Source organism: Poecilia mexicana, unplaced genomic scaffold (assembly GCF_051168715.1).
Source record: "Poecilia mexicana isolate PSO_F unplaced genomic scaffold, ASM5116871v1 scaffold_17, whole genome shotgun sequence".
Classification (NCBI taxonomy): Eukaryota; Metazoa; Chordata; class Actinopteri; order Cyprinodontiformes; family Poeciliidae; genus Poecilia; species Poecilia mexicana.
Genome location: NW_028263386.1, coordinates 3,956,929 through 3,976,324, shown reverse-complemented (window position 1 = coordinate 3,976,324; position 19,396 = coordinate 3,956,929). Strand labels below are relative to the sequence as shown.

General features: G+C 36.7%; 1 protein-coding gene across 1 annotated transcript; it reads right to left on the bottom strand.

Moving 5' to 3' along the window:
- Positions 1-400: 400 nt before the first annotated feature.
- Positions 401-17,986, bottom strand: copa (COPI coat complex subunit alpha). Its single transcript, XM_014967453.2, has 30 exons — positions 17,783-17,986; positions 17,392-17,505; positions 17,238-17,311; positions 17,026-17,106; positions 15,624-15,700; positions 15,369-15,478; positions 13,096-13,205; positions 12,092-12,191; positions 10,796-11,014; positions 10,561-10,711; positions 10,403-10,469; positions 10,243-10,318; positions 10,030-10,112; positions 9,287-9,512; positions 9,059-9,197; positions 8,149-8,311; positions 7,073-7,219; positions 6,798-6,987; positions 6,613-6,708; positions 5,384-5,472; positions 5,131-5,254; positions 4,455-4,544; positions 4,257-4,360; positions 3,335-3,481; positions 3,028-3,168; positions 2,764-2,946; positions 2,259-2,369; positions 2,004-2,165; positions 1,710-1,904; positions 401-714 (listed from the first exon to the last, which is right to left on the bottom strand). Exons 1-30 carry the CDS (start codon positions 17,820-17,822, stop codon positions 655-657), a joined length of 3,669 nt encoding a protein of 1,222 aa, XP_014822939.2. The 5' UTR covers positions 17,823-17,986; the 3' UTR covers positions 401-654.
- Positions 17,987-19,396: the final 1,410 nt, after the last annotated feature.

Genomic DNA, 19,396 nt, shown 5'->3' with positions numbered 1-19,396 from the left:
GCTTTCCTTAAGGACCTCCAATACGTAGACGACGTTAGGTCGCCGCCATCTTGAAAGTGGCAATGGAGTGCGTATTCATGTCTGAGGAACACGGACTCCATATGAAGTACTGGAACTGATTCTTTTATCAAGATTTCTTCCCTTTGGAAAACGTACAAATAAACTGAACAGCATCAAATTTATTTATTTACTTGTTATTTAAGACTTGGTGAACTTGGGTTTTATAATCGTTCACAAAAATGGAGTAACCCCAGTTCAATTGAAATCCTCAATCTCCTCGTGTTGTGGTTCATCAAGGTGAATCCAGATCCACATTCAAGAAATAAAAACCTAAGGTAGAGGGTATTTTATGTATCACCAGAGAAAGCAAAATACAACAGAAATATGCCAAACAATGTGGTTTTCATCAATATCAGGTATTTTATTATCGTTTCAGATGAAAGGACCAGTGCCACACACTTTGAATTATTAATTCTGTGCTCAGACAAAATTAACAGTAATATTTCTATACGCTTAAAGAGAAGAGAAGACAAAGAAAAGCATTGTTTATATTCATTTCAAAGTCATGGAGTAAAGACACAAGACTGAAGCGGTTAGCATTTGCTCAGCTAGTAGATGGTACGTTGGATTTGTTTCGCAGAACGTTTTCTCTTCTTAGCGGAACTGGAGTGGGCTCACACGCAGACCAATCACATCCTTGCCGATCTCCGTCACCTGGAATATAAAATTATAAGTTAGAAGATAAAAGAAAACAGCAAGGAAACCTACTTCCTCCCATTGGTTAATAATTTTTCCTATTCTATAGATAAAAATAGCCAAAATAAACTGCATGGACTTTTATTAATTCACATTTAACAAAATGAAAACCAAATTTACAATTACAAGCAATGAAAATAAAAAATTGTAAGTATTGCATCACATGAAACCTGTCTATGTGAAGTTTATACTAATCAATTTGTGGCTTTTTTTTTTTTTTTTTACCTCTACTACCATTTTACTTTTGATTAACATAATTGTGATTACACAACTTAAATTCAGAATTTTAAATGTCTACTATAAAAAATAATACTAGCAGAACACATTTTATTTCATATAGCCATTTCTAAAAGTAGCTTGTGCATTGTACAATCTTGATATTTCTGCTGATAAAAGGACTATCATGACTTAGCTGATTGGCATTTTTCCACAGGGTTTAACATGAGCTAAAAGATTTTAATTAACCCTGACTTTTAGCTTTAAAATGCTGCATTAGTCCTAATTTCTATCCTTTAAACATGATTTGTATAATTAGAAATACATTTAAAATTTTAAAAAGGGGACATATAATGCAAAACTCCACTTTTAAAAGCCTTTAAGTACTTTTTGCCGCATATTTTGAGTTTCTAGGAGAGGAAAACGTTTAATTTCATCTCTCTCCATGTTGCATAGATATCAGCGTATTCTGTTCAGCTCATATTTTTCAATCCGTTCAGTTTTCTCTATTCCCTTTTATGTTTTCTTATCCATTACATTAAAATTTTTGCTGCAAAATTAGTATGGCTGTAAAAAAAAAAAAGCTTCATGTGAACTTTTTATTGAATTTTTCTCTTTTAAAAACAGTTAACAGAACAGCTGTAATGGTTAAACTTTTGATATTTTTTCATGGCAAGTGTGTTTTTCTATAGCTAGTTTGGTGATTTGCTAACAAATTCACAATCCTCTCTCTTTACCTGAGTGACCCTGCAGATCTGGCCTTTGTATGGAGGGCAGTAGCAGGCTCCAGAGAGGGGGCACTTCTCCACGGGACGCCCTCGGTAGAGGGGAACAAAGGAGGCAGCGCACAGATCAAACGGATTGTGGGGGTCGTAGTTCAGCTGGTGGGTGTCGGTTAGGGTCTTCTCACAAGCCGCCAGGATTTTACGGGTCTAAATCACAGGAGAGGGAAGCGATCACTCAATGAGTACGAGTCATTTATGACAACATGATGGGGGGGAAAAAAAAAAATAGAAAGAATCGGTGACAACCTGCTGTGCAACATCTGGCTTCGGGCCAAGCTCCAGGAGGCGCCGCGCAAATCCTGCGGCTGTTTTAAAGTTGCGAAGTTTAAAGAAGAGGTTCAGAGCTGTGCGCAGCACCAGAACCATGTGGACCGGCTGCAGGTTGCAGTGGGTGAAATACGCAGCCATCTGCAGAAAATACAGAAACAGTTAAAAAATACTAATAATAATTTCTGAATATTTAGAAGAAAAAACAATCAGGTATGATCACAACATCTTTACCTCACAAATCCTCTTCTGTTGATCCAAAGTTTCTTTAGGCAACGTCTTCCTCTCAACCTCCATGGTCAGACCCACGATGTACTCTCTGCATATTGTGATGAGCTGCTGAGCCTAAAACACAAAGTTATACATCTTAAAATATAAATGGATGGAAATATAAAACTATGATAAAACAATACAAATAAACTAAAAAAAGTGTTTCAAATCACTATTAAGTTTCTAGCATTAAGAAAATACAAATATTTTTTATAATTCTAACTCATCTAAAACAAGAAAAGTTTAGTCTGATTTATCTTCACAGGCTGACAATGAATATGTGTCTTTTTATTAGCTGTATGAAAATAATCTGGTTTTACTGCAAATATCATTTTACATCTGTAGGCTTTTAATAAAATGTTAAATTGCACTTAACTACAAAACTACAGTTTGAAAATAAAGCCATTTCCATTGAAATTGAAGTATGTTCAAGGATTTTCAGCACCCATATAAGAACCGACTGGCTCACCTCTGCGATCTCCTGCTTGTTATCGACCACCAGCAGAGGAACAGAAAGCAGGATGGCTCTGAAGCGCTCGACGGCTTCCTCGAACCTCCCAGCCGTGGTCAGCTGGTAGCACTGCTGGAGGCGAGAGATCAGGTCGGAGAGGCGCAACCCCACAGCAGGCAGTCCCTGCTTCGCCCCGCAGTCCTACAGAAACACACCTGGGTCAGCAGGAGGAACCTGAATCTACAGCAGGCAGCTGAAATACATCGCAGCCAGCAGACGCACCTTCCAGTTCCTCTGAGGGTGACCGCGCAGACAAGGTAGAGACGGCAGCCCCAGGTAAGAGGTTCGGCCTCTAGACAGAGTCTGCATGAACAGCGACTTGTAGGGGTCAAAGTTCACAACTCCCACCTGGTCGTGGAGCAGCTGTGAAAAGAAAAGAGAGGCCAGTCCGATATTAATATCTGTATCAGTCCTAATACTGAAAACATTTTTACGTCATGACTAGTTTAGTGAGAATGATTGCAAATGTAGAGTACATGTTAGGATTTGTTGCACATTAAGCTAGCAGGACAGAAAAATACAAACATACTCTCATAGCGGTTTCAAAGGATCCAGCCAGGATGTGGTCGACTGGCAGCTGCGAGTTGTTGCACCACATTTGGGTTGGACTCATGCCCTTGGTTGGTGGCACGAAGAATCCATCTTCTGTTGACCCTCCTGCTCCCAGAGGAACGTCCTGATGGGTGGAAGAGAAATTCAGTGTTACTTTTTACTAAGATGGATCAAAGTATAAAGGAGCTTCAGGGTAAAACAACATCTCTATTGATCAGGCCTGGAACAATTAATCAAATTAATCGTGATCAATCGATTACTGGAATAATAGTCAACTAACTTGGTAATTGATTAATCATTAACTGAAGTATACAGAATTTAAAAATGGCTATTTGGTGCAATAACCTCTCACTCAGAGCAGCAATTAAGCCAGAAATGTCCAAAAATAATAATATGTACATTTTTCATTTATGGAGGAAAATCTTTCTTTGTCTGTAAATATGTTCTACCCAGAACTCAGGAAATGGTCTAGTTTTAGATTCAGCTGGTTCAAATTCTGTGAAATATGTACATTTTATTTATCAAAACCAAAAACAAAATAGAGGGCAGTAATTTTTAGCATGCTTTGCTACAAATTACCAACCCTACACTGAAGGAATGCTATTTTGTAGCATTTTAGGCAATAAAATTATTTTCTCATTTATAAAAGGAACTAAATTATTTATTTATTTGTGTTTTTTGTTCTTTTCCAATATGTGTCTAAATGAAAAATCTGGAGAATGTGCCGATATTTCTGATCAGAATAATTGCTAGAATAAATTTATTACCAAGTTAATCGTTAGTTGCAACCCTAATATTGATGAAAATATGTAGAATTTCAGCTTTAAAAGTTTAGAAAAAAATTTTTAAAAAACATTTTATGATTTTTGTTTTGCTTCCAATTATGTTTCTCCTCTCACCAGCTCTGGAGGAAGTTCCACTTCTTCGTCGATATCCCAGCCTCCTCCTTCCTCTTTGCCCAACCCCTCATCTCCTAATCCATCCTGGGCATCAATGAAGCCGTCTGAGAAAAAAGGGAAAATATATTTAGTAAATATAGAGGAACAAAAGATTTAAATCAACTAAAAGAAGCTTTGGAGAAACAGTTTCTGATTTACCTTCATCCATGGTGAGCTCAGCATCGTCTCCCCAGCCCTCGCCTCCCGCTGCCTCCATGTCCAAATCTGCAGCCATCTGAACGGCTTTACCTACAACAAAAACATCACCAGCTTCATGTTTGCATAATTAACTGAGAGGTTTGAGTAATTTACACATTCAATATTAAGGACATTACTGTACTCTCTACTTTGGTACAGATTTGTCTAGCAGTTTTATTAAATCGGAATGGTTTTATAGATTTTAGCTATAAAAACATGAAAATAAAACTTTTTTGTTCTTAATTCAAGAAGGAACGAAAATGCATGAGTAAAATCTTTCAACATTTTTATCTTATGATTAACATATAGATACAGGGCAGGAACTGTAGGTTTGGTAGGTCTTTCCATTTTAATCTGAAGTATTGAACGAGACCTTCCAAAGTTTGAGATTTGGTTTTATAAGCCAACCCTTCTTTAAATCTTCCCCACATCTTCCTCCCTGACCGGTCCGCAGAGTTCCTTGATCTTCATGTGGTTGTTTGTTCAATAATATTCTCCAAGAAATCTCTTTGTGTTGATCCATCACATAAAATCATGAAAAGCGGTTGTAATGCAACAAAATGTGGAAAAGTCCCATTGTCATTGATTCTTTTGTCAACGCAGCGCATCTAGAGAATAAAATCTGTGAATAACTCACCCTTTGCTGCAATGGCTCCCTCAAAAAAGCCCTTGGACACGGTGAGCAGGGGCCAGTTGGTGTCCAGGGGGTTGATGGGAGGCGGCGGCTGCAGCAGCTGTGCATTAGGGTCGACTTCTGGTACCTGCATGGCACAAAATCAACCATGAAGTTCCTGACGAATCTAGAAATTTTCTCATTTTAAATAAAGGTTTCCAAGCAAATGGTGTAAAGCTGGAAGTTTTAAGATAAAGATTGTGCTTTGCCGACTCACCGTCTCTTTTTCTGGGTCAAAGGTCTCCTTCAGTGCCTCAGCCTCTTCATCCAGCCCATGAGTGGCTGCAGTGAGGTAAGCCAGAGACTCTGCAGATGGTGATTAAAGAGGCAAAAAGACATTACATATAAAAACGTTTTGTTGTTAAAATTGAAAATAAAGAAGCATAGAGTATAAATGTTTATGATTCTAAAACGGTCAGAAATTTTACTGGTCCTAATTATCTGCAAGGCAAAAATTAAACTATTGTTCATCCGTAAAAATATGTTGTTTAACATAGTTATGTTTGCTTTACATCAAAACTAACTATTAAGTTAGTAAACCAAAAGAAATGTAAATTTCTGCATTTTGAATGTAAACACTGCAACATAATTAATAAAAGGAAGTTTTAGAATATTGCGTGTAAGAAAATAACTAAATATAGATGCAAATAAACTATTTTACTGCAAATATCAGTTTAATACATAAATTGTGTTCAACCGATCAAACTGTATCAATGGATATGAAAAAGAAGATTGTCTTTAAAGAAATAAACTTTTACAATAGCTTTGAATTAACCATCTGATGTTTAATGTTTTTCTTTGTGTTCTAGACTTTGTAACCTGTATCTTTAAAAGTACTACATGAATTAAAATATTCTTACTAATTGAGAATCAGGTTGTAAAAAGGTAATAAGACATTAATATAAAGTAATATTTGGAAAATATATTTACTCCAGTGGTATTTGCAAAATAAATTTTAAACCCATTGGTTTAGCAGATTATTATAACTATTATTATATTACACACCTAAACAAACATTTTTTCCAAAGTTTAACAGATTTGATTAATCTTTAGTCAAATACTTATTTTAGGCACAAATTACAAACCAAACTCAAACATTAACCCGTTTTTAATATTTTCGCTGCTTGAAATGGACCAAAGGGCAATTAAGGCTGCATGCCATTAAATTAATTAAATTAAACATGAAAAGTCAAATAGTGAGGTGGAACCTGTTTGTATCTCCATCTAGAAAAACGACACAGGAAGACAAACTCATTTATTGTAATTAAACCTAAAAATCTAGTTTAAATCATGTATATTTGGGTTAATCTGGGGTTCTTAAATTTTGAGTCACTTTCTAGATGCAAATATAAATAAATTGAAGGAATAACATGTAAAACTATGAACAAATATTTGCACAAAATGGCTGAGTTTATGTTTAAAACTCAATGAGAGAAATGAACTCACTCTGTCCACAGTTCTTCAGGATTCGGACTCTCTCACTGACGTCCCCCAGATACAGAGCCGCCTGGTAGTGACCGCTCATGTCCTTCCTGATCTCAGCTGCACATAAATCAGCCGACATGTTAGAAAATTAATCACATTTTAACAAAATTACCAGACAACTGAGCAGAAAACTTATCAGTACTCACCGATCTTCATCATCTTGCGCAGCTTGGCCAGATTACCAGTGATGAGGTAGAGGAAGGTGAGCTTGTCAAAGTTCTTGGTCCTCTGGTAGCACATCTCAACAACCTGGTGGTGTCCCTGCAGCAGCGCCGCCTCGCCCAGACGCTCCCAGCAGCTGCGCTCATCCAGGGCCTTGGCTGCCTCCAGCGCCACCTGAAATTACAGCAGGAGGAAAATGATTGAGGCTTCATCTTCTCCAGAGAGTCATGAACTTTTGCCCAACAAAGACTCTTTTCACCTCAATGTTTCCGCATTCCAGAGCAAGGCTGAAACGAGTCTTCTCATCTTTCACAAAGTGCAGCGCTACCTCGGGGTAGCCCTTTTTCTGAAGGTAGGCGATGATCGACTGACCCACCAGTTTGGCGTTTCGCACCATGTGGAGCACCTAGAAGAACAGCAGTAAGGGAACAGAAGTCAATAAACGGATGTGCCAAAACTTTCACCTGCTGAACAGAAACAAAACTGAAGTTAACCTCTTTGGACCTGAAGAGAAACGATCTAGAGTCAATGCACAGCTTCAGTTATTGCAACTAAAAATCAGCAATCAGGCCCGAAATCTGACCTGAAACTTCAGAGCCACATAAAGACAGTTACAAAGTCGGCCTTCTATCACCTGAAGAACATCTCCAGGATTAGAGGACTCAGCAAGATCTAGAGAAACTCATCCATACGTTGAGCTTTAGCAACAGTGTCTTCACAGGTCTGACAAACTGATCCAAAACGCTGCTGGTGGTATTCTGACTAAAACCAGGAAGTTAAATCACATCAACCCAGTTCTAAAGTCCTTCACTATCTCCATGTAGCTCAGAGAATAGACTTTAAAATACTGCTGCTGGTTTATAAATCACTGAACGGTTTAGCACCACAATACACTAAAGATTTGCTGTTGTCATAGTAACCTTCCAGACCTCTCAGGACTTCTGGTTCTGGATCCCCAGAACCAAACATGGAGAAGTAGTATTCAGCTTCTATGTTCAACAAGTCTGGAACAAACTTCCAGAAAACTGCAGAACAGTGAAAAATGTTCTGCAGTTTAGATCAAGACTGCTTATAGCTGCTTTTGAATCATAATTAGTGAAACATTGACTGATGTGTGTTGATAATTTTAACGATGGCACTTGACAAAATGTAATGTCTGTTATTGGTTTTCACAACTGTTGACTGTATGATGAGTTTATAATGTCTTATGTTTTCATGATGCAAAGCACTTCAGCCTTGTTGAAATGTGATATGAGAATAAACTTGGCAGAAATATTCAGGGAAAGTGATTAGAAATAAAACAACTCAAAGCAAAACTTTAAAAAAAAGACAGACCTCATCATATTTCCGATTGACCAGAGCCAACTTGAAGCGGTACTCAGTCGGGTCGATGGTGAGAACGCGAGGCCTGCACTCCCTGTCCAGACAGTAAACACTGTTGCCTCTGACCCGGGTCACATAGATGGGCAGGTCCAGGGTCCGGATGATGCCATGATCACTACAAAAACATTAAACCGCAACGTTACAGAGTCCTGATACATTTTCAGATCAATATATTACATTTTGAAATATGAAAAGTATTTTCTGGACTATAAGGTGCACATTTTTCATAGTTTGGTTGGTCCTGCAGCTCGTTTTTTTCTTCTTTGTGTTGCTTTTTTTTTTAACCTTGCAACTTGTACGCCACAGCAGCTTATAGTTCAGGAAATACGATAGTCTCTTTTGAGCCTAGCTCAAAGATCTCACTGACAATTAATGGCAGATATTTCTACAAAAGTCAGGTTTTAAATTTGAAACCTGAAAGATAACACTGACTGTGAGGAAGACATGGAAAAGAAAAGACCACAATGTCCAGAAATAAAAATATTTTTTCCTAGGTTTTTCTCCTTCTTCTTGAAAACATTTCAATCAAATTTCTTTTTCCAAACTGCACAGAAACCCTGATGTTCTCTCTAAAGAGATAAAAAAGCAGCGCTATAATCTATACCTTGGGTTCATTTTACAAATTGTTTGCAAATTTAAAATAGATTAAGCACTTAAATTACAATTTAATATGCTTCTGTGTATATCCTTAACCAATGGAATATAACTAAATTGTAACGGAAGACGCATTTTATCAACCAAATCTGCCCATGACAGGCAAAAAAGGGAAAACTTTTCAGCTTTACTTAATAAAATGTGCTTCCAGTGTTAAAATATTTGATCAACTTTTAGAAAACCTAAAAAACAAATAAAAAACCCTCACCCTGATGTGAGGGCGTATTTGATGTGGTTGGAGGTGGTGTAAATGAAGACGCCGCTCTCATCCCAGGCTCCACTCTTCACTCTGATGTTCTCATGAATGTTGCAGAGACTTTCCAGCTTACGGTTGCAGATCATAATAGCTAAAGGAGATTTTCAGACAATAAAACAAAATGGATTCCATCTCAGCAATAAAAACTCAGAGGGGTTAGTGGATGCTTCAGATATTTACCGTGTTTCGCCAGCAGAGCCACGTGGGAAGTGTCGGAGCTCCACACCACATACTTGACCTTGGCGATTTTGACCGTGGCCAGAGAGCGTTTCTGCTGCACGTCAAACAGCGTGACGCCGTCGGCGTCGCGCAGCAGCAGCGAGCCGGTTCCTGCGTAGAAGATTTCCTCGCAGCTCGGCACCTGGACCTTCTTCACTATTTCATTTTTCAGATTTTTAATCAGAAGCTGCAGGGAAGAAACAAATAATCTGATTAAAACAAGCACTTAAGACACAAAGATAAGCACTTTTTAAAATCAAAAATGCATAATTATTTCTTCACTAAAAAGGGAGATATGATTTCAGAAACCGAGTATTTTTACTTCGCATAGAGCATTACAAAAACAGTTACTACAAGGGTCATAACACTAGGCTGAATATGAAGTTTATTTTTTTAAACATGTATTTTTTTTTTTTTTCAGATTTGATAGTTAATTTTTAATGGAAACAGACGTTTAAATAGTTATTATTAAGAAAAAACGACAACTAAATTGGAAATGCGAGCTAATCACAGATAAAGATAAGGTATTAAATAATAACAGTGTGTCAATTTCACTATTCAGCAGGATTTCACTGCATATTTATGCAAGTTATAGAACTAGACAAAAGACAAAAATAAAACAAACATTTGGCTAAATCTTTCCAAAATGCTGTCTTGAAATTTTGGCAAACTTTTAATTTTGGCTATTTTTCAGCAGGACTCACAGAGTGCATCCGATCAAGGACTGCAAATCGGTTTCTTGCCACCCACACTGCAGTCAGGCCAGATGATCGTTTTCCCTCCGGCGCTTCAAATAAAAGTACAAAATGTTTACATTAAACACAAAATTAGAAAAAGATAATGAAAGAAAATTATTTGCATAGAAACATTATATAGTTTTTGCCACAAGGGGGCGTAATATTGAATATTTCCTTTACCATCGGGATTCTGGGAGTCGCTTTCTTTGGGAATTGAGTAGAGGTCGTATGTACTGTTCTCCAGGTTGGTCGCTCTCTAAAGAAAATGCAAATCATGAAGCAAAAATATGAAAAAACAGTTGTGCTGACCAGGAAGGCGTTCTCACAGAGGGATACGTACCGTACAGAGCAGGACGGCGTTCTCAGCAGGATTGTAAGACATGCTGAACACCGGGAACTTAGAACCACTGAGAAGAGGAAAAACAAGTTTATTATGTAATATCTGCCTAAACTCCCTTAAAAAGCTGCACTGGGAAGATTTAAAGTAAAATGGCCAACCTGCGGAGCTGCATGACGGCAGTGTCCTTGCTGCTGTTGAAGTCCAGCTGGCGGAGGAAGCGATCTTTGACGTAGTACAGCATGTTGCCATGCACAGCGTAAGCAGGACGTTCCCGTTCCAGCTTGAAGACGATCATTCCGCTGTCATGACCTGAAGGAAACGAGTCACACGTTCAAAAAAAAAAAACAATTTTAAACTTAATGAGTCCGGACGGAAGTTGCTGTCACTGCCTACCAGCTGCAAACAGGTTAAGGTTCGGGTGGGCTCCCAGCACCCAGAAGCGATCGTGATCACGGCGAAAGGTCTGAACTCCGGTCCGCTTGGACATGTCCCACACCCGGATGCTCTTGTCCTCAGAGTTGGACAGGATGAGCTCCTGGCGTGGATGGAAGACGGCGCAGGAAACGTTGTTGTAGTGGCCGCGGCACGTATCGAGCTCCCACGCCTTGGACTCTGAGCGGGAAAAAAAAAAAAAAGAGAGGGAAGGATTTTATTTCTAGGAGTAGATTCAAAGTAAACAAAGCTGGATCGTTGGTAAAAAAAAAACTTTATTTGACCACCGAGTATCAGAAAAACATCTGCAGATGATTCAGTGTTTCAGTGGAAGATAAAACATCTTCCAGGGATGACCGGAAGTTCAGGCTGGACAATAAATCAACTTTATCCATTAATCAAATTTTTGGTTTTTGGAGATTTAATTTTTGGAAAATCTGGATTTTTTTCTTTTCCCATCAATGCTCTCGTTTGGTTTCCATACTTGTCAGCACTTCCAGGGCGGCCATCTTGTTTAACCAGCATATTTTTACAGCTTCTTTTAATTTGGACTTTGAATTCAGGTTATCTCTACGGTAGAATAAGAAATGGGGCCAGACTTCGATTTCTTTTCTTTAAATTATGAGAATAAAATTGTACAAAAACAGAATCAAAATAACACGACAATAAAGTCATAATGTTACCAGGATAAAATCATATTAGGAGGATGAAGTTTTGAAAACACCTACATGAAAACAACATTTTAAAATAAGGAATGTTGAGCATTTTGTGAGTTTTACAGATAAGAAAATACTTTATCTTTTAAAACATCAGAATCATATCATCAGTAACAGGAATTTGAAAAGGTCATGTAAACAATTGAAAAAAAGAAAGAACTATGTCACGTCAGATCATGATAACTATCAAACATTTCTGTTTCTGGTAAAATTGTGACTTTTTCCTGTTAGTATTGAGTTTAATCTCATAATTAAAATAAAACTTTCATAGCCCAACCCTGATACTTTGTCGTACAACTCACATTAAGGATGCTGCTTTATGAAAATATTTTCTGTCATTTGTAATTTCTTACTTGGAAAAGCAATACAGAAAAAAAAGATGGATCTGGTATGAAAAAAAAATCTGAGATTTTGTTTAGAAGCCATATCACCTGGTTCTAAGATGCAATGATTTTTTTAAATATATTTTCACAAATCTCATGCATTTCAGATTAAGTAGTTGTGCAGCAGATATTATATAAACCAGTGTCAAATGTCTCACCGTTCATTCTCCAGATCTTGACCTGCCTGTCGTCGGCTCCAGACACGATGAGCGGCATGGTGGGATGGAAAGCAGCCCAGTTGACCCCACGGTCGTGTCCCTGCACACAGGCGCACAAATCAGATCTTCCTCCAATAAGAGAATCAGAAAGACACTAAACTGCACAAATTTAAGATATTTCTCTACTTTCAGGGAATCTGGACTAACAGATCAGCTTCATCTCAAAATCTGTATCACTTAGGCTGGATTATCCTACACCAACTTGATCCTTTAATGAACAGTTTGTGGACTGATACTCTTATCTTGTTTGTGAAATTAATTTTAACATTTGTTTCAAAACTTTGGACCTGAGATATGGATACAAAAATTATCTAGAGTTAAGATAAAACTGACATGTCTTGTTTTTTAACAGAATTGCATTATTTGTGGTTTCTATGCAAGTAACAAAAGCACTAAAATTATCTTTTTAAATAGACAAATACCAAAGTTGAAAAGTGGAAAATTTAATTTCCCTTTGTGATCAATAAAGTATTTCTGAATTTAATCTTTTAGTCTGTGAATAAAGGAACAAAATCTGGACCTTCTTTCTATTCTCCGATACTTCACCATAAATACCACTACGTGAAAGAAAAAAAAAAAAACTACATACTGTTCATGACTTCAAAGAATACAAAACTGCAAAAATGTTGCACCAGATAACTAAACCAAAACAAACTTTCCAGGAAATCTTAAGAAATTAAATTATTAAAAGTAAAAAACTTTTTTAAAAAGCAGGCAAAACAACATTTAAGAAAAATCTGTTTTGTTAATGTATTGGAACAATAAATGAGTTTTCAAGCTATAGCTTCAGTATTACAAGTTTTAAATAAAATCTGAGTCTTGAAAAATTGAAATATAATTGAAAACATCTGAAATATTTAGCTCTGTGTAATAAAAGTCATTACAATAATTTAATTTTTCTCATTTGTTACACATTAATTCAGTGGGTGAAAGTCGCTGCGTACCTCCAGTACGTGCTTCACAACCGCATCAGAGGCACCAAACAGGTCAACCCCGGTGATGCCGCGCACGTCCGTCTCCACGGCGCCCGGAGACAGGTTCTTCTTCCTCAAACCTGGAACCATCATTCAGAGCATCGCGTGCAAAGAAGGAAACGCCATTTTCACATTAACCACAGCACAATCACAGTACATGGGAGGAAGGGAGACAAACACACTAGATGGAAATTATACAAGATAAAAAAAATAAAAAATAAAAAAAGCAAATTGTTGGACTACCGAACACACACAGGGTTGAAACGCACTAACACAACCATACCACCAACAACACTACTGATTGGGTTATTAATCTGTGATTTGATTGGACAGCATCACAAAGATTGTATTACTGATTTCAGCCCGTTAATATAACGTGGTGAACAGGTAGCTCAACAGTGTTGATAGAGGAAAGAATGGCAGTAGGAACCAATGTGCAAGTGTGGATGTTTCCTGAGAAGAGCATGGGACGAGGATGACAGAGTGTGTGGACTAGGCTGAATGGGGTGGGGTTGGGTGGTGGACAAGACGTGCTCCGACTGGGCACTGAATGCCAGAATGGGAGGATGATAGTTGGTCGGGTAGAAAGGCACATGCATGTTTCAGTCTGGGTTTTTCAGCCCCATGCAGGGTTGTTAGATATTGAGAGCAAATACACAAAATCTTACAAAGTATTTGTTGTCTAGTTTCTAATGCAAATGTTTGACAACACTTGAAATAAGACAAAACTAACTTACAAAGTACCTTTTGGCAAAATACAGAAACTTGTTTTAAGTCAATAGTCCGTCAACACTGATAAAAAAGTAAGTAAATCAACAGGTATGTGGTCAATATCAATAAATAATATATCTGAAAGAATATTCAATATTTATAAATATTCACTGTACGGTTCTGATCCAGAACATTCTGGGAGATGTAGGCAGAGGAAAAGCTTTAGCTGCTCAAAATATCACAGCCAACTAAGATAGGTTGATGGAATCAACTGACTCACTCGCTCTTTGGTTACCTAGCAACTCACTCATTCTTTGGTTACCTAGCAACAACCTGCCCAGTAACTTGAGCAGCAGCAGTTTAAGGTTCCGCCATAACTGCTTAAAAATAAAAAACAACGGCGTGGAGTGAAAACTGTGGATCAAACAGGAAAGGTCACACCATGAGTCTGGCAATATTTCAGATGTTTAAAACTAATCAATATTTATCTATATCGACAATTATTGATGGACTGATATGAAATGCTTATATCATGATAGGTTTTTCACTGGCAGATTTTTTCACTTATAACATGGATTTATTAAAACTGTAATTATTGACTTAAAACAAGTCCCTATATCTTGCTGAAAAGTCAGTTTCCTAACTAAAGTTAACCTTATTCCAAGTGTACCAAGATATTTACACTACAAACTAGGCAAAAAGATTTTGTGTTTTTGCAGTGAAGTTATTATGTATTAGTAGTAATGGTAACATTGTAAGATTACAAATTTAGAGAAGGAGAGGAGAAAATCATGCAAGTTTCTTTGGTATGTAATAGGAATATTTATGTATTATTTAAAGAAATTAGATAGTTTAATCTAATTAGTAGTCGTAGCTGAAAATTAACACACAGCGGTTTAAGCTGATGCAACATAAGCCAATCAGTGAGATGAGTTTGGATGCAAAGTGAGTCTTCCTTAAAGCTAAATCTGGCTGCACATTCAGCTTCTGTTGCAACATCATGCAGTTTATATGTCAATAACAAAACACATGAATGCAGTGATGCCAAGTACACACATACATGAAAGTACATAAGACTCCAACATGTCAGGGTCACAGATCCACCACATCTTTACATGTTTAGAAATCAAAGATGAGAGTCAAGAGCTTCTCCAGTTAGTGCAAACACAAGAAACAAGAACAAAGTTGAACATTAAAAGTCTGAGAAGCATGCAAAGCCACAGAAACACTTCTCCAAGCTGACGTTTGTTGAAATAATTTTTACGTCACTAAGTCACTACGTCAAAAGTACTGCACAAATCAAGGTCAAAGACAATATTTTATTAAAAAATAAATAATTTTAGATTAGAATCAAATATAGTTTTCTTTTCTCTGTGCTAAAAGAAGAAGTGTTTCTGCTGAAAGTTCATGAGAAAGAAAGCACTCAGGACTGGACATTCATCCTGATCCTGCCTTCTTTCTCCTCCACTGAGCCCCACATCCCCGAAACCCGGCCCACTGCCCACTCTGCTCCACTCCTCCCAAACCCTCACCGGAGATATCCCACACTCGCACTGTCTGGTCCAGACTGGCGGACACCACCAAGTCTTCTGATGGGTGGAACTGGGCGCACATCACATAGTGGTTGTGTCCTGTCAGCACGCTGATGGAGACATAGAGCAGAAAAATCATTACATTTGTTTAATTCTTATGAAAATGAAAGCTTTCAAAATATCTTATGTTAATGCAAAGTCTCCGTTCTTTTCAGGACCATTGAAGAACACAGAATTGTGTACAAATTTGCTTACCATACACAGGTCCTCGACTGCCAGTTCCAGATGCGGATGGTCTGATCATCTGAGGCACTCAGAATCCACGGATATTCCTGCAAGTAATGTTCACAATTCACTCAAAAAGACTTTATATGAACCTCTGAATCACAGTTTTATTGTCAAACAGCCTCACTAAAGCAGCTGACAGGACTCCATTTTGTTTCTTTCTCTCTCATTTTTATGTTTTCTGTTATTACTTTAGGTCTTACAAATGTCTACGTTGTTTTCATGTGATGATCATCTGAAATTGGGGAGTATTTTAGAAATTTTACTTTTTCAGTGTCATAATTATGTGGAAAAGCATCAGGGCCAAGCTAATAAAAATAAATAAATTATAAAATATATAAAAAAGTCATAATATTGTGAGAAAATAATCACATTAGAATTGAGCTGAAATCATGAGAGGAAAAAGGTCATAAGAGAAAATAAAGTAAACAGGAATGCAATTTCATCGTATTTTAGGCAATAAAGTGTTCATATTTAAAAGAGGAATTTCATTGTTTGCATTTTGTAATGTGTTTCTAAATTCTAATGTATCTACAAGGCTTGGTAGTTAAATGACAACTCTATGGAATGTACACATTTATACATAAATGTTAGTTGCAGCCCTAGTATTTTCATTTGCCCCTAAAGTAGGGCTGTAATGATACAATAATCTCACGATATGATACACAATATTCTGCTCACAATACGATATGTATTGCGATCTTAAGCAAACGATACAATTCAATACACTTTTGCAATTTTCTGAAAGATTTTAGAGGGACAGAGTGATTTTGGTCACATTTTGTGACTGTTATAGAGTTGGATTGAATTCATTTAACTGAAAACTGATTAATAGCACCAACTACACAATACCTGGCTCTGGTTAGACATGAACACAGACTTAAAGTCAACAGCTGGACAAAATGAATCAAAGAAGTGGTGAGAAAACATGTTTCTTTTCATTGAAACAGTACAAACTGGAGCTTACATGCATTTGTAAAGTAAATAAAGTGCACCAAGTACCCTGCTCTGAATAGTCTGATACCTTTTTAACCTTGACACTTAACATCTGAAGGAATCTAATCACTCTCCCGGCGAAGCAAGCAGTGAGTGAGCAAGGTGACAGTTGGATGTTACGATACTTGCGGATGAATATAGATTTTTTTCTAGGAAAGAAAATATCCATATATATCGCAAAATCGATATTATTACACAGCCCTAACCTAAAGTACAGTCTGTTATTATTACTTCTATTTGTGTGAACGTCTACATACTATAACTGTCTTGTCACTTTGCTGCTGTCATACCTTAATTTACACACCGAGGGACAAATAACTTTGATTTCTACTCTACGTTAAGAATAAGAATGTGTTAAACTTGTGGAACAACTCACATGGTGAAAGAACGTAGTTCTGATGTAGTCCAGGTGTCCCAAAAGGGTAAAGAGACAGCGTCTCAGCTTGTAGTTCCACACCTGGTTGAACAGATATAATGTTAAAGATTTCCAGAGATTGCAGCACCATGAAAGATCCAAACATTGCTTAAATCATGTGTTTCAGGTTCATATGTGTGTTGCTGGTCATGCAAAACAGAAGCAGTGATCACCTTGATTTTGTAGTCATCTCCTCCAGACACAAAAAGAGGCTGCTGCTTGTGGAAATCAATTCCTCTGACAGGACCTGTAGGGAACAAAACAAGTGTGTATGGAAAACGATGCAAAACTTCAACTAAAACAAACATTTAAAAATAGCTAATTTACCATCGTGTTCATCAAATTTGTCGATCAGTGTGCACATCCGATAGTCCCACAGCTGGATGACACCATTGTGCAAACTTGCAAGAACCCATGGCCTTTTTGGGTGAAAACTCAGACCTGAAATATGAACACAATTTCAACTATAACCATGAATCCGTTAAAAATCTGAATAGCAACATTAGCGATAGCTACGTAGATGTGCAAGTCGTGTCATTTTAACATTAAAAGAGATACTAAATACAAGACAATGGCAACGCTGTAAAGAATATACAAAACTAAAACAACAAATACTTTATTTTTTAACCGTTACACCTTATGGAATAAATAGTTGGTAGAAGTATCGCCCGCTAGCTGGAGCTAGCATCGATGCTAACTGCTATTAGCAAACTCTTACCTTTCACACGCGCAGACTTGGTTTCAAATTTTGTTAGCATCGTCGCTGCTCAAATCTTCAGGACAAATTATTAAAAACTATCCTTAAATCGTCTCAATCCTAACAAAAGGAACCACTCAAATGTTGCAGAAAGATTGTTTCAGACGACCTGGTCGCCTTCGCCCATTTAGCCGACTTCTCTTTTCCTGACACGTAGTCGCTTCTGACTTCCGACGCAAATCTGACGCAGAAAGCTCCACGGCACGGGCGCATAGAAATACAACACACAGAACGGCAATGACAAGCGTCTGTGAGCACAACGGCTAAAATTCAGTCATGACAACTCTAGAACACCTGTTTCTTTGCGGATTTACAGCGACAATAAACCATAACATAACGCATCATAATTATAAAACTTTTGCAAAGAGCTGCCTATGATTCAGAGGTGGCTAGAATAGCTAAATATGTTACTTAAATGAGAGCAGAATTATTTTAATATTACATGAGCCGAAGTAAAAGTAATCGTAAAACATAGTCAAGTAAAAGTGAAAAAATAGGGCTATTTGGCACTAAATGTTTGATGAACTGGTTGATAAAAGCATCTTAATTTTGAAAACGATGTAATCAGACAGACACAAATATAAAGTTATGTGCAGTTTTTCTAAGGAATAAAGTAAAAATTTACAAAAGAAAAAAAAACATTTCAGAAGAAGAGGGTTGAATACCCAGAATTTGAACTCAAGTATGAGTAGCACTATTTTAATATACTTTTTCAATACTTTAAAAGTAAAAAGTAGCTTGCTTAGAAATATATCCAGTAAAAAAAATAATTTTGTAAAAGACTATTGAAGTACTGATTTACCGATGAAGATGGAGAAAACTATAGGAAGTTCTGGCATTTAAAAGAATATTAAAAAAAAAATCATAATTATAAAATAAATTCAGGCAAGAAAAAACATTCAAATTACTTCAATATAAACTTATGAAACTAAATTTAAAGTATATAATTTATAAGTATGTCAAAACAAGGTAAATTACTTCAGTGACAATATGTAGTGCTTACTGTCTTTTTTTGTCTCCAAATGGTTCAACAGAAAATAACATCAGAACATCATAATGTTAAAACAATTCGTGTGTGGAGCATTTTTTGTTAGTTTAAAACATACGTTTTCTTCATACAGTGGTTAGTATATCCAGAAATTATACTTAAATGAAAGTAGTGCTACTTTAATAATATAACTTCAGTAAAATAAAAAGCACAGTGAGTAAAACTTACTGTGTTACTAATCACCTGATATTGTCCTCTAAGATGATATAGAAAATCTGCAATTTGGTCACATTAAGGACTTTGGTATGTTTCCTTTGCAAAAAGTACTTTATTAAACACATTAGAATAAAATGGTTGAGATTTCATAACATGCCTTTAATTGTGACACAAATGAAACTAATATATGTGAATAATAAATTGTGGCTGTATCTTGGAAAACTTTTTGAACATTTTATTTACTATTTTACTTTATTTACTCTCAAAAATGGTCACATTTATGTCATGTTTTATATAGAGATGTTTCTTTTTATGTTTTTTAAGGCCGCTTTGAGTCTGAATGTAGTAAAAAATGTAACATACAAATTTTG